At 67.4% G+C, this 15593-nt stretch overlaps 1 protein-coding gene across 1 annotated transcript; it reads left to right on the plus strand.

Moving 5' to 3' along the window:
* Positions 1–10794: 10794 nt before the first annotated feature.
* On the plus strand, positions 10795–14157 carry NEUROD2 (neuronal differentiation 2). Its single transcript, XM_032711591.1, has 2 exons — positions 10795–11005; positions 12124–14157. The coding sequence occupies exon 2, from the start codon at positions 12129–12131 to the stop codon at positions 13203–13205; it is 1077 nt and encodes a 358-aa protein (XP_032567482.1). The 5' UTR covers positions 10795–11005; positions 12124–12128; the 3' UTR covers positions 13206–14157.
* Positions 14158–15593: the final 1436 nt, after the last annotated feature.

A 15593-nucleotide genomic window follows, 5' to 3' on the forward strand; every position in this document is an offset into this window, starting at 1 on the left:
TTGTGCCTCGGTCTCCCCCCGGGCGGGGGTGGGTAGGGGGTGGGGGTCCAGTTGCTCCCACCCTTGGGTGGGCAGTGGGAAAATCTCCTCCCGGGCTGCTCTGTGCCACACGGGACAGGGACATCACTCCGGGGATATGGCCAGGAGACATCTGTGGGGACATGGGACCCCCAAAACATCCCATCACCTGCGTGCTGGGGGTCCCCCCCACCCCCAGCTGCAGCCCCTGGGACGCCGGAGGTGGGGGGCCGTGCCCTCACCCAGGCTGTGCCCACCTACCCCGGCTCTTCCCTGACCCTCAGTGATTTTCCCCACAGAAAATCCCATGAAAAGCCAATTTTTTCCCCCCGGGGAAGTGGGAGCTCAGCCCCCCAGGGCACCACTTGGCACCGGTGCTGCACATTCCATACAGGGGGGGCCTGGGGCGTCAAAGGCATCTCTCCGGACCCCGCTGAGGGGGCACAACCGGGGGGGTCCCTGCGCAGGGGGACAGCAGGGTCACCAGGAGCCGGAGAGGTGGCTCGTCCCCTCCCGGGACGTCCTGAGGCAGTGGCCAGGGAAGCCGCCCCCGAGCAGGAATGAGGAAGGGGGAGCTGGGAACTGGCTCCGTCCCCCGGATCTCCCGGTGCTCCAACGGCTGCGGGTGGCCCCGGGCCAGCAGCCGCCGCTCCAGCAAAATATTTACCCGAGTGGCACCGAGCCATGGACCAGCCTCCCGCCCGCCCGGCACCACGCGGCACAGCTCGGCAAAACACGGCAAAGCTCGGCTCTGCCTAGCAAAGCTCGGCTCTGGGGGACAAATCGTGGCTCTGGGTGGCAAATCTTGGCTCCGGGTGAGAAATCTCAGCTCTGCGTGACGAAGCCCAGCTCTGGGTGATAAAACCTGGCTCTGGGTGATAAAACCTGGCTCTGAGTGACAAACTTGTGCCTGTGGCACAAGCGCAGTGCCCACCTGGAGACACCCCAGGGCCCGACACCAGCACAACCCAGTGTCCCCACAGAGGCCAAGACTTGGGGACAAGAGAAGGGGTCCCTGGGTTCCCCCGTGCCCAAGCTGGCCCCATGCCAGGCGTCCCCCGTGCCAGGCTCTGAGCATCACCCCCATCCCGGGACCCGGGTCGTTATGGCAACAGGTTCCCGGGCTCCATCCCGCTGCCTGTTCCCGCTTCTCCCACCCACGAGGACGCCGTGTGAGGGGGTGGCCGGGCCCCCTCCCCTCCCCTCCCCTCCCTGCGCTGCGGCAGCGCCGGCACCCGCAGCCCCCCGGGATCGGCACGCGCCGCCCGCGCCCACGCTCGGAGCACCCGCGGGTGGCACCTGCAGCGTGGCACAGGGGGGCCACACCGGGCCCGGAACACGGCAGGGGGGTGGGCACCTTCCAGGCACACGTGTGGCACACATGGTGGCCCCGCTCCTCGCCGGGACTGCCCCGTAAGGGGACCGTGGGCACCCGTGCCGTGCCCGTGCCCGTGCCGTGCCAGTCCCCGTGCCCGTGCCGTGGAGCTGCGGGGGCTGCAGCTCTGTGCAGCAGCGAATCCTCCCTCAGAGAAGAGTAAAAATAGCAGCAGGTTGAGGGAAGAAGCTCTCACCCCCCCACCAGTGGGCACCGGAGAGGAGCCACGGCCACGGGGACGGACATGGCGCGGTGGCACAGGGACAGGGGGCGGCGGGGAGGGGGTGTCGTGGGGACAGGGGGACACGGGGGCAGAAGGCTGGGGGGATGGGTAATTGTGGTGTCAGGGTGACTCCAGGGCAGGGGGCTGCAGGGATGGGGTGTTGTGGGGGCAGAGGGCTATGGGGATGGGGCATCGTGGGGACAGGGTGCCATGGGGATGGAGGACACCCCCGTGGGGAAGGGGACAAGACAGGGACAGAGCTGGGGAGGGAGCGTCGCGGTGATGGGACACACCAGGATTGGAGCACTGCGGGGACAGGGAATCAGTGGGGCAGTGGGGACAGGGTGCCCTGGGGATGGAGCATCGCGGGGACAGGGCATGCTGGGGACAGGACAGAGCGACGTGGTCAGGGGGTGCACCAGGGACGGAGGGTTGTGGGGACAGGACGTCATGGGGACAGGGTGGGGACGGGGTGCCGTGGGGACAGGGCCCTGCGGGGACAGAGCATCCTGGGGACAGGCACAGCGGGACGATCGCCCGGTCCAAGGGTGAGTGTGGGGGGGCGGGGCCTGTCTGTGAGGGGGCGCGGCCAGAAGGTGGGCGGGGCTCTGTTGGGGTGGGGGCGGTCGGGGGGCTCCGGGACCCCCCCAGTGCCCCCCACGCCGGTACCCCCCTCCGAGTCCCCTGCCCGGCCCTGCGGGGGTGTCCCCACCCAGTCCCTGTGTGTCCCCCCTCCAGCTCCCCCCGGGCTGAGCCCCCCGAGACCCTCCGCACCCCAAGACCCTCCACACCCCAAGACCCTCCGCACCCCAAGACCCACCGTGGGCGTCCCCCCCCACCCCGGAGCTGCAGCGGGGGCGGCGGGTGGGGGCCGGAGCTCCCCCCGGGGCGCAGGGGAGGAGCCGGGAGTGGGAACACGCGTGGGAAGAAGAGCACGCGTGGGAACCCGAGGGGAGGGGCGCGGGGGGCTTAACCCCTTCGCTGCCGGGAGCCCCCCATGAGACCAGCCTGGGGGGCTGCAGAGGAGAAAGGGAGCCTGCGGGGGGACCCTCCCCAAATGGGGCTCCACGGGAGGGGGCTGGGGAGGGGGCACCCCCCTACCCCACACGGGGGCACTGGGGGGTGTGGTGGGGAAGCTGGGCAGCGCTGGCAGGACTGGGGGGGCTGCACCCCCATAACCCACCACGACGAGGGGGCTGCGACCCCCTATCCATGGAAAAACGCGAGGGCTCCCACCCTGGCATGAGGAGGGGCTGCGTGCCCACGTTCCTGGTGGGACAGAGGGTTGTGACCCCACAGCTGGCAGGATGGTCCCCCCACCCCAGCAGGGTGGTTGGGGGGCTGTGCCCTCCCTGCCCCCCCCAGAGCTGTGCCTGGTGCCCCCCATGCCCTCACCAGCCCCGTGTGCCCACGGTGACAGATGTCACTCCTGATGCTGGCATGGCCAGGCTGGCACGGCCACCCAGGGCTGGCACAGCCACCTGAGCTGGGCACTGGCTCAAGGGCTTTGGCAGCTCAAGGGGTGGCCGGAGCAGAGGTGCGGCTGGAGATGTCCTGCTTGGCAACCACCAGTCACCGGCCACTGGCCCACGCCAGGCCTCACACCCACAGCAGGGGGTGGGATGGGGGGCTGGGGGCACTGGGAGGTCCTGGGGTAACACCCTCGGAGTGGGGACCCACCTGGGCAGGGGCTGGGATGGTTTAGGGTCGGCCTGGCCCAGGAGGGGCTGAAAGGGGGAAACCTTGGAGGGGGAATATTGGGATGGGTACGGGGGATACAATTCCAGAGGGTCCAAGGAGGGGAGGGGTGCAGCGTGGGGGTCTCCTCTGCCTGGGGGACACCATTCTGGTCGTGCCTCAGTTTACCCACCTGTAACATGTGCCCTCCACACCCCAAAGCCCCCCCCGCCCCCTTCCCTGTGGAGGTGAGACCCCGGGAGACCCCAAAACCCATCCTGGTACTCCCACGGCGCCCTACCAGGGTGGTCTGAGGGGGGGCTCCTAGCCCTGCTCCCCCCAGCCCATCTCTGACCCCCCCGGGGTGGCCGGGCCGCCAGCACAGACCAGTTTGCTGCCTCCATTCCCAGAAGAAAGAATAAAGTTAAAACATCTGTTAATTTATAAACCAATTTAACCATGACTGGTTAATAAATAGCTTCCAGCTGGCACCCCCAACCCGTGCCGGGCGAGGGGGGCCGGGGGGGGGGGGGGGCACAGCCGGGCTCGCTGCTCTCCCACAGCCCCCCCGGGGTCATTGTCACTTGTCCCCGTGGGGGTGTCCCCGGGGTCCCCGGGGATTCACCGTGAGAGCCTGGTGCCCGCTGGGGGGGGCACGACCACGGTGCCTGGCACAGGGGGGTCCAGGGGGATGTAGGGGCTGGGATGGTGCCCAAGGGGGGGTCTCTGGTCACGCGGGGTGGGGGGGGATTTGGGGACACGGGGACCTGGGGGTGGGGGCTGCCCTGCTGGGGGGGGTGTTTGGGGATGGGGAGGTGGGAGGGCTGGGTGGAGGGAGGTGTGTGTGTGCATGTGTGTGTGTGTGTACATGTGTGTGCATGTATGTGCCAGGGTGTGCTCGTGTGTGCATCTGTGTGAATGTGTGTGTGTGTGTGTGTGCCAGGGCTGTGCACGTGTGGGCATCCCTGTGTGTGTGCACAGGAGTGGATGTGTGTGCATGTGCACATACATGTGTGGCGTGCCAGGGATGTCCACGCGTGTGCATCCATGAGTGTACATACACGTGTGTGCATCCATGTGTGTGCACATGTGTGTGCATGTGTGCTGTGTGTGCACACAGGACCACCCCCACGTGTGTCCCACCCCAGCAGGGCCAAGCAGGGCCCCCCTGTCTCTCCTGCCACCCCCACGGATCCAGGGGCTGGTGACGTGTCCCCATCCCTGTGGAGCACCACCCTCGTCGCTCACGGATCCAGGATGGATGCGACAGAGAAGGGCCTGGTCCCAGCACTGGGGGGACCCCACTCCTGCCCCCCACCCCTCTCTGGAGGCCGGGGGGTCGTGGATCTGGGGCAGGAGCCCCTTCCCGGCCGCGGCGCCCGACACGTGTCGCAATAGTAATGTAATTTGTCCGTTAACAATGGGCAGCTTGAGGTTTATATTTAATTACACCGATCGCACCAACCTGAACTCACCCTTATTCATCAATAATGCATGGGTTTGTGTTTATCGCTGCTTAATTAATCTGTGCTTACGACAATTAAAGGCTCGCAAAATCCCCCAAGGTGGCAGCGGGGAGCGGCTGCGCCGGGCTGGCACGAGCGCGGTGCCGGCGTCGTGGTGCTGGTGGTGGTGGTGGTGCTGGCACGGCCACGGTGATGGTGTGGTGGCGGCGCCACCATGGTCACCGTGGCAGTGTGGTCACCATGCCGGTGTGGTCGTGGTGCCAGCGTGGTGGCGATGCCAGGCTGGTCACAGTGTCGGCGTGTGGTGGCATCTGGTCACGGCGCCATCGTGGTCACTGTGCTGGTGTGGTTGTGGTCCTGGTGGTGCCAGCGTGGTCACAGTGCCAGTGTGGTCACAGTGCCAGTGTGGTCACGGTGCTGGTGTGGTGGCAGTGCCAGCGTGGTCGCTGTGCCAGGGTCAGAGCCAGAGCAGCCACCAAACAGGGTGACCCCCCCCATGCACCCCCACCCTCAGGCACCAAGAGGGGGGCAAAGGAAGACCCCCCCACACTGCGCTGCCACAGTGGGGACCCTCCACCCTCCCTCCCCACAAGGACACCACCGACACCACCACCCCCATCGCGGCCATCCCTGTGCCCCCCAAACCACTCCCGTCCCTCCTCCCGGGTGCTTTGTCCCCATTTCCCCTTCTCCCTGCCCGCTCCCCACGCCCTGTTCCCCTCGGCGGGCAGGGGGGGGGCAGGTGCCCCCCAGGCCGTGCCAGGCCAGCTCTGTGCCTTTAAGCGCGTTGCCGCGGCTGTCCCGGATCAGCCGGAGCGCCTATTAAATTTTTATGCGAAGTGTAAATGGGCCAGGTCTCCAGCTTCCCGCTCCCTCCGAATGATTTATTACTCGCAAATACCACAGAACTAATTAGTATAGTAATTAATTAATACGAATTTGCATATTTGCATGTGCAATTAGTGCAGTGGAGTGATTACTCTGAAAATGAGAAGTTGGGCCTGTCAGATGGGAGTGTGAACTGGAGTGGAAAAGCCTCGTGAAAATGATCCCGGGCGGCGGCACCGGGCACGCGGGCGGCACCGGGCACGCGGCGGCACCGGCGGGTGCCAGGCCCCCCGTCTGTGTGTGTTGGGGGGGTGCTCAGCCCCCAGGACACCCCTTTTCCCCCATCCCATCCCATCCCAGCCCCAGTCCCCACGCCATGGGGACCGCTCCATCCCTCGGCCATCTCCATGGCGACTCGCTGTGCCAGGCGCATCGCCATGGCAACGGGCCGGGCCACGCAGCCTCGCCATGGCGACTGTCGTCATCGCGCTCTGTCGCCATGGAGACCCCCCCCATCTCCCCGAAATCCGCTCCCCACCGGGCCCCCCCCACCTCGGGGTTGGGGTGGGGGTGCTGCTCCTCAGGGCGGGGGTCCCCGAAGGCACGCGGGGGGTGGGATGGGGGTCCCTGGTGTCCCCAGGGATTGGAGCACCCCAGGATGGGGGCGAGCAGCCCAGGGTGCCCCACGCTGGGGGTCCCCAGTCCCCGGGGGCTGGTGGGAGCAGCCGAGCCCTGTGATGGCAGCCCCCGGCTGGACCCGCTCCCAAAGGACGGTGACCCGAGACCCCCCCAGGACAGGGCCTGGCACCCACAGATCCAAGTGCAGCCCTTTGCCTTTGTCCCCGGTGCCATGTCGGTGCCTCCTCACCGTGCCCACCCACCTGGCTGAGGCCTGACACACTCGGTGCATTTCTGGGAGGGTCACCAGCCGCCTGCCCCCTGGTTTTGGGGCACAGACAAGCAGGGTAGGGGATGATGGAGGGGGACACGGCTGAGGGCAGGCCCTGCCACCCCCACACATTGTGTCTCCTCCACCCCCTGTGCCCCCCCAACCCCCTGAAATGGGCCCAAGCGCTGCCATCTGCTGTGGGGGGGCTGGGGGCCTCTGCCAGCAGCATTCCTTGAGCCGTGCCCACACCGGTGGCACCACTGGTGTGTCCCCCCAGACCCACCAGGGTGACCATGGCGGGGCTGCTGTGGCCACAACCGGCCTCCTGGGGGTGACTGTGATGTCACAGTGATGTCACAGTCCAGGTGTGATGTCATATACCTTTCTGACATCACCAGGGTGGCCTTGTTCCCTCACCAGCAGCACAATGGCAGCTCCCTCCAGCCCTGGATCAGGGGTTGGGGTCCCCTGTCCCAGCCTCCCCAGTGTCCCCAAAGAGCATCTGACCCAAGCAGGGACAAACCCAGCGACCCCTGGGTGACAAAGAAGCACAGAGTGGGGGGGACAAGTCCCCTGGGGTCACCTATGCCCCCACCCCGGGACCCTCCATCCCCAGCCCCGCAGGGCTCCGGCAGATTCCCACTGGACAATTCCCAGGGTGCCGTTTGCCTAATTAACAACATGTGGCTTAAAAAGCACTTGGCATGTCCCAGGCCCGTGTGTGACAGTGGGGGACAGGTGGGGGGTCAGGGAGGGGACACAGGCTGTGGGGTTGGATGCCCCAGGGCAGGATCCAGCCAGGACCACAACCCCAGGGCTGTCACAGAATCGTCCCATCCTCCTCTGGCTGAAGAAGGGGGGGTTCACTAAACCCCTCCCAGTCCCAGCTGAGTCAGGGTCCCTCCTTTTCTCCCTCCATCCTTCGTTTCCCTCCTCCATCAGCTTCCTCTTGCCAGGCTCCCCAACCCACCCATGACCCCACGGTCACCCCTGCAGGGACCATTAGGGACACGGGGACAGGTAGGGCACCCACCCCCCTCCCCATCCCCACGAGCCCCCCACCCACAGCTCTGGGTGACTGTCACTCACCCCGCGACAGGAAGATGCCCAGGGACAGGTCCCAGGAGGGAGGAGCTGCTCCAGGGACCCGACCTGGGGCAGCAGGGACAGGGACAGGGACGGGGACAGGGACGGGGATGGGGATGGAGACAGGGGCAGGCTCAGTTCCTGCTCCCGCTGCTCTCCTCCCCTCGGTGACATTCCCGGCGGTGGCTCCGCCGCGCGTTAGCGCATCCATCTCTCCCCATCCTTCACCTCCCAGAAATATTGCAGTGCCGAGCCGGCTCCATCTGGCACGGCCCCCGCCTCCCCCCGCACCGCACCGGGGACGCGCCGGAGCCGCATCCGCCCGCCCGGGCCCCGCACGGACCGGCCGGAGGGGGCACAGCGACCCTGCCAGCCAGGGGGGCAGCCGGGATGGGCCCTGTCCCACACCGGGGAGGGACAGCGTGGCCTCACCGAGGCGGTGCCACGCGCCGGCCCCACGCTGGGGATGCGGCAGCCGGTTGAGCCCCGGAAAACTCGCCCCACGCGGAGCCCCTGGAGCCGCCGCGGGCCCAGCTGGCTCCCAGCCGGGTCCCGGCACCACCCAGCACCCGGCTCCCACCCCCGGCTCTGCCAGGGTTGACCCACTGCCGTGCCCTGGCCGTGCCCCCCAGGATGGCACATGTCCCCTGGCCGTCACCTCCAGGATGGAGCCGTGGCTGCCGCAGGCAGGGTCCTCACGTGCATCCATGGCCTTCCTGCCGGAGGGAGGGAAGGGACATGGAGGGTGGATTTTGGAGGAGGAAAGAGCTTTGTGCCCTTTCCTGCTGGGCACCGGGGACCTGACTGGGGTGGCCAAGGGTGGAGATGGCAGTGCTGGGACAGCCAGTCCTGGTACACAGGTACCAGCAGTGGGATGGGCAGCAGAGCCCCGGGGTCACTGGGCCCAACTACCCCATCCCCTGCACCCAAAAAGGCAGCACCCAGCCCTGCCCCTGCTCCCACCAGCTCCCTGAGCTGTGCCTGGTCCTGGGTTCACCTTGACCTCACCTGCCCCTGCTGTGCACGGCAGCCCCAATTCCCATGGGATGGATCCTGCTCATCCAGCCCCTGCGCCGTGACACCGGGAGCCCGCTCACCTCCCCGGATGAAACCCCCACTCCAAAGTCACCCGGGGACCGGGGCAGGGCTGCCCCTGCCTCCTCTGCCCTGTGCCATCAGTGGTTGTGGTGGAGGGGACAGCACGGGGACAGCACTGGGCTCCCTCTCCTGCCCTCACCATGGGCCATGTCCCGGCACGGTCCGGCCGAGGGCCCGCGGCACCGCGAGGCAGCGGTTTGGGTTTTCATCTCCCCGCTCCTCTTTCATCTCCTCTCCCCGTTTCATGTCTCCACTTTCTTCTCCCTCCCAGCGCTGCGCATGCTGATGAGCCTCACGCCGGCGCCCACCCCGGCGCTTGCCGGCTGCTAATTAGGCTGGAACGGATGCACCGGGCCAGGGGCTTGTGAATGTCCCTGTCCCCGTCCCTGTCCCCACGCAGGCCAGCCTGGCCACTCACCCTGTGGCATCTCCTCGGCCTCAGGCAGCCCCGGTGCCCCCACAGATCCCCCACGTGCTCTGAGCCCCGTGCCAGGAACCAGGACACTGCCGGCCTCACTACCCCAACGCCAGGGATGGGGCCACCCCCTGGCCTGGGGACCAAGGGACTTACCCAGAGCTGGCACCGGTGTGCCACGGGCATCAGGAGAGGGTGGGCTCCCGGAGCGCGGCGATGCCCGCCAGGCACCCGCTGGCAAAATGGAGATGGCAGCAACAGAGGGAGCTGAGTGGTGCTGCGGGAAAGGGACACGGCGAGGATGCCCGGGAATCGGTGCCCGGCGTGGCACCGGCACCGGCAGGGCTGGGGTGGGCCCTGCCTCCCCGCGGGCCGGCCCCAGCCCAGGTGCCATCTGCTCGGCCACAGCCGTGAGTGACAGTCGGGGGGTTCGGTGGCGGGGGGGACGCTCACCGGCAGCGGAGGCCCCTCTGTCACGTGCCAGCCCCGGCACCTGCACCGGGGGAGTGGGCACCGCCGGTGCCGCTGGCATAGCCCCGACAGCCGGGCACGGCCAGCCCTTTGTCTGCGTGTGGGCACAGACGTGGCCACCGCTGTCACCGTGTCCCTGCTGTGCCCACACTGTGGATGGGACATGTGTGGCACCCCACCCCTGGCCTGCACCCCTCGAGCCAGGCAGGCCCCGGCCCCTCAGGCTCGTGGGGACAGAGGGATCCAGGACGCAGCACCGGCCTCGATGGGCGCAGCCGGGAGTGGGGCACCGAGTGATGGGATGTGGCTCCTGGGGACACCGTGTGCCCGTCTGGGCTCCCTGACCCAACAGAAAGGGCAACAGCGGTTTCTGGGCACACAGACACCATGGCGGGGGCAGATTTGGAGGCCGGAGGGTGACAGAGCAGGCACCAGCGAGGAGTCGCCCAGCAGACAAAGGCCTGGCCGGCTGTGCCGTGGCACCGCTGGGCCTCAGCCACTGGCACCGTGGCACCGGCACCCGCGGGGGGCTTGGAGCCCGTGTGTGTTGGGGAGGACACGTGTGTGCAGGTGCGCGTGTGTGTGTGTGTGTGTGCACCGCCGTGTGCCCAGGGCTGTGTGGGGCTGTGCCGTGGGCACAGAGGGAGGTCGGCGTGGCCGTGTGGCCACAGGGGTGCCGGAGGGGCCATGTGCCGCCCGTGCGGGCACACACGGCCCCGCAGCCGCCAACCCTGCCCACGCCACACCCGCATCCCCCTGCCCACCCCGCTGTGGCCACGCCGGGCACCGCCACCACCACCACGGTGCCCGACCACAGCCCCCAGCCCGCGCCAGGCCCTCGCCGGCACCGCCATCACCGCCCGGCTGCCGGCTGAGGGTGGGGACGGACCCGCTTGAGCCGCCGCGGCATTTTGCGGCGAGCCGCAGATGCCAGCTCCCAGCGAGGGACCCCGTGGCATCTCCCCCCTCGCCCCGGCGCCCGCCGGGGTCCCCGCCGCGCTCGGCCCAGCCGGGATGGCCGGTTTTCCCTCCGGCTCCATTGTTCCTGCCGGCCCCGCCATCGCCTGCCTCTCGCCCGGGTCCCATTTTGTGCCGTGCAGGCAGAGCTGGAGATTTGGAAGAGGGTTTTTTTTTTTTTTCCCCCTTTTTTTTTTTTTTTTTTTTTTTTTTTTTAGAGTACAGAGTGACAGATGGCGAGTCCTCCTTCCCCAGAGAGACAAATCTCCCTGAATGCAAGCGCATGTCAATCATTAGCTCTCATGTGATAGCTCTCGCGCATGACGTGCCAACCATATGGCACTGGCAGCAGAGCTGGTACCCCCTTTGCTGGGTAGAGATGCCACTCTCGCCTCCTTTTGGATAGAGGACTGCAGGAGGCTGGAGCACCTCAAGGAGCCGCGTCCCGCTCCCAGAAGATGCTGGGAACAATGAAATAAGAATTCCTGCGGTCCGCCCGAAGGTGAGTTATGTAAGAAGTGGAGGGTTGGGAGGGCAGCGGAGGAAACTTGAATGGAGAAAAGGCAACTTCCATGTTGATTTTGTTTCTCCGCCACGTCTCGCCCTTTTTTCCCCCCATCTTTCGTTCTCCCCCGGCCCTCGGTTCTCCCGTTCCCCGCCGGCCCCGCTGATGGGATTTTTCCCCCCCGCCGGAGCCCCCCCAAGGGGGGGTGTTGGGGTTTCGCCCCCCCCCGGCGCCCCCCCCCCCAGCCTGGGCGCGCCCGGGGCTCCGCGGTCCCGGTGGGACGGAGCGGGCAGCGACGGCCGGGCGGCATCAACGAAATCAGCTCGGAGCCTCCGCGCCACCGCCCCGGGGGGGCCCGACCCGGCGGAGCCGCCCCCCCGCTCCCCCGCGGCGCCCCCGGCCCCCGCCCCGGGCGGTGCCCCCCGCCCCGGCCCCGCCGCGCCCACCGGCCCCGGGGGCGCCCCCGGCAGCGCCGCCGCCCGCGCCCCCCGCTCTCCCCCGGGGGGGCCCCGGCCGCCCCCGCCGCCCCCCGGTTGGTGCCGCCGCATTTTACGGGCCCCGCTCCGGCGGCCGCGGGGAGCCCCGGGGCGGGGATGGGGGGCGCCGGGCGGGGCTGACCGGGCCGGAGGGGGTACGAGGGGTACGGGGGAGTACGGGGAGGGGGGGCGGCTGCGCCTCGACCCCCCGGCCACGGGACGGCGGTGGCGGAGCCGCGGCGGCCGGGGTCGATCCGCGCCCGCGGCGGGGAAAAGTTGGAGGCGTCAAAGAAGGACCGGCGACACCGGGCCCAGCCCTCGGGGCACCGGGGAGGGGGTCACCGGGCGGGCCGGGGGCGGGGGGGGCGGGGGGGTGGTTGCGGAGGAGCGGGAGCGGGGGCGCGGGCGGCGGCCCAGGGACCCCGGCGGTGGGGTTGGGGGGAGGTCGGGAGGGGGGGCATCGCCGCGCCCCGAGAGAGCCCCGGTGCCCCCGGCGTCGGGTGGCCCGGGCGGGGGGCGGCGGCAGGCGGCCCCGCGCCCAATTCGTTTTCGCCGGTGCCGGCGGGTGGGAGCGGGGCGGGGGGGGTGGGCGGGCGGCGGGGCCGCCGGTAACGCCTGGCTCTTTGCCCCCCGCTGCAGCCACCATGTTGACGCGACTTTTCAGCGAGCCCAGCCTGGTCCCCGAAGTCCCGAAATTCCCCGGTTGGGCCGAGGAGTGCGAGGAGGATGCCCGGAGCGAGAAGGAGGAGCGGGCGGGGAAGGGCTGCGCCCTCCCCGAGGAGCCGCCCGAGGGCTCGCTGGGGGAGAGCAAGGAGGAAGGGGAGCTAGGAGGGGACGAGGAGGAGGAGGAGGAGGAGGAGGAAGGCCTGGAGGAGGCGGAGGGCGAGCGGCCCAAGAAGCGCGGCCCCAAGAAGAGGAAGATGACGAAGGCGCGGCTGGAGCGGTCGAAGCTGCGGCGGCAGAAGGCGAACGCCCGGGAGAGGAACCGGATGCACGACCTGAACGCGGCCCTGGACAACCTGCGCAAGGTGGTTCCCTGCTACTCCAAAACCCAAAAACTCTCCAAAATCGAGACCCTCCGCTTGGCCAAGAACTACATCTGGGCTCTCTCCGAGATCCTGCGCTCGGGCAAGCGGCCCGACCTGGTCTCCTACGTGCAGACTCTGTGCAAGGGGCTGTCCCAGCCCACCACCAACCTGGTGGCCGGCTGCCTCCAGCTCAACTCCCGCAACTTCCTGACGGAGCAGGGGCAGGAGGGGGGTCGGTTCCACGGCCCCAACGCCGCCTCCTTCGCCGTGCACCCCTATCCCTACCCCTGCTCGCGGCTGGCCGCGGCGCCCTGCCCGCCCGCCGCCGGCCCCGGGCCGCACGGGCTGAGGACACACGGCTACTGCGCCTCCGCCTACGAGAGCCTCTACGGCAACACCTCCCCCGACTACAACAGCTCGGAGTACGACGGGGGGCTCAGCCCCCCGCTCTGCATCAACGGCAACTTCTCCCTCAAGCAGGACTCTTCATCCCCCGACCACGAGAAAAGCTACCACTACTCTATGCACTACTCGGCGCTGCCCGGCTCCCGCCCCGCCGCCCATAACCTGGTCTTCGGGTCGGCGGGGATGCGCGGGGGGGTCCACTCCGAGAACATCTTCCCCTACGACATGCACCTCCCGCACGAGCGGGGCCCCATGTACGAGGAGCTCAACGCCTTCTTCCACAACTGACCCCCCTCCCCGACACCCCTCCCCATCCCCGAGGTGGCGGGGAGGGAGGGGGAGACCCCCCCTCCACACACCCCCCCACCCGCGGCGGCCCCGCGGACCGGCCCCCGGGGCTCCGCCGTGGGCTTTGGTGCAATATGGGGACCCGGCCCCGGCGGCGGGTCCCCGCGCCCCGTGGGGACAAAGTGCTTTTTTGGGAGGATTTCCCCTTTTCCTTAATTTTTTTATTAGTATTTATTTCGTTATTTTTAAATTTTGTTATTTATTGTTCTTTGTTATTTAATGTAATTTATTTGGTTATTTTATTACCGCTATTATCACCGCGATTATTATAATAACTGCCACAACAATTATAACGACTACAACCATTATTACAATTACATTATTATCACTATTATTATTATTATTAATATTATTATTATTATTTTTCCCGGGGGAGATGTCCCGCACGGGCCGACCCCCCCCATCCAGCCCGTCGGAGCCCCCCTGGTGCCCAGCGCGACCCTCTGGGTCGAGCCGCTTCGTTTCCCTCTGAATTCGTTTTAATTTAATTTTATATATTTATTTTTTAATTTTTTTTTCCCCCTCCCACCCCCCCAGTTTGGGCCGTTTCTCCCCTCCCCAGCCCTGACCCCGACCCCCCCCGCACCCCCCCGGCATTGGACACCCGCTGCCCCGGCCCGTGGGAGCGAGAGGAGCCCGCGCTGCGGCGCGGAGTGAAACTTTCCGAAGCAATAAAGAGGCGCAGGGAGGAACGAACCCCAATTTCTATCTATGCAAGAGGCCAGGCCCGGCGGACGCTCCGAGATGCACTTTGCTTTGGGGGGGCCCCGGCCCCGCTCCCCGCCCCGGGGAGCTCCTCGCAGCGCGTGTGTCAGGACGTTTTTACCTGTTTTAAAAAACTTGAAAACGGAAAAAAAAAAAAAAAAAAAAAAAAAAGAAAAATACAAGGGAAAAAAATAACGATAATAATTAAAAAAAAAAAGACACCCCCCCACCCCGTGGAGCCGCCCCGGTTTTCCCGAGCTGGCGGAGCCGGGAAGCGCAGCCCGAGCTATGCAAGCGGGCTCCGGGGGGCTGGTGGGGCTGCGCCCCCCCCCCGGCGCCCGGCCCGGGGGTCTCCATCCCGGTTTGCCGCATTCCTTCGGCCGGGAGACGCCGGGAAGCCGATGACGCTTTTTTTTTTTTTTTTTTGTTTTTTGTTTTGTTTTGTTGTTGTTGGGTTTTCCTCTTTTTTTTTGGATCTTTTGTTGTCGGAACCTGCCCGCAACCACCTTCGAGAAACCAGCATTTTTAGAGACCAGGGAGGAGGAGAGGAGGATGATTTCTGAGAAACGTTTTGAAAACGAAAAAAAAAAAAAAAAAAGAAAAAAAAAAGAAAAAAAATGGGGAAAAAAAAGGAAAGAAAAAAGTTTTGGGAAAAAAAAAAAGAAAACGGGAAAAAAAAAAAAGGGAAAAAGAAACAAAAACCCACAAACCGTTGTAGCAAAGGGGACCCGCTGCCCGACACCAGAAGTGCTTTCGTGTTTCCGTTCCGTTTCATTTCGATTAATAAATATTTATGGCCAACGATATGCAAGACCCCCCCGCGCCGGGCGCCGCTCCCGCTCCCCGGTCCCGGTTCCCGGTCCCCGTCCCCGCCGCCCGGACACTGCTCGGCGGCGGCGGAGCGCGGGGGCGCGGGGCCGGGGGGCCCGGCCGTACTGCATGCACCGGCCCCCCCCTCCCTGCCGGGGCCGCCCCCCCCCGGCCCCGCTGGACGTTCGTCGCCCGGTCCCGGCCCCGCCAGGACTCGTCGGCCGTGACGAGCCGCCGCCGGTGCGATCGCGGCGAGGTTGTAATTACCGAGCGTCCTTCGACGGCGATTAATAAATATTCAATGTTGACTCCGCCGCCTTCGCCGCTTTCCTTCCGCCCCGGAGGCGCCGGGGGCACCGAGGGCATTGGGGGGCACCGGGCCGAGCCCCCCCCCCCGGCGGTGCCGCCGCCGCTCCCGCCGCCCGAGTGCGCGGCCCGCGGGCGGCGGCGCTGATATAACGCGGCTCTGCCCCACGGGTGTCCCCCCCGGGACCGCGGAGGCGGTGTCCCCCCCTCGCCAATAGGGGCACCGGGATCCGGAGCGGCGGCCCGGCTCGGTCCGCCGGCGGTGACACCGCTCCGGTCCCCCGGGAGCGGGAGCTCGGAGCGCGGTGCCCGGGGCTGGCACCGGGCCGCGGGGCCGGTGGCCGTGGCGAGGGCGCGCGGTGGCGGTGGCCAAGGCCGGGCTCCTCGGTGGCGGCCCCGCGGCCCCGGCCGGCTACAGGCACGGTGCCCGCTGCTTGTACCGGTTCCCGGTGCCGGTTCCCGACGGACCCTCGGCGCGGTGCCCGGCCCCGGTGCCGGTGCCAGTGC

This window comes from Chiroxiphia lanceolata, chromosome 26 (assembly GCF_009829145.1).
Source record: "Chiroxiphia lanceolata isolate bChiLan1 chromosome 26, bChiLan1.pri, whole genome shotgun sequence".
In the NCBI taxonomy this organism is placed as follows: Eukaryota; Metazoa; Chordata; class Aves; order Passeriformes; family Pipridae; genus Chiroxiphia; species Chiroxiphia lanceolata.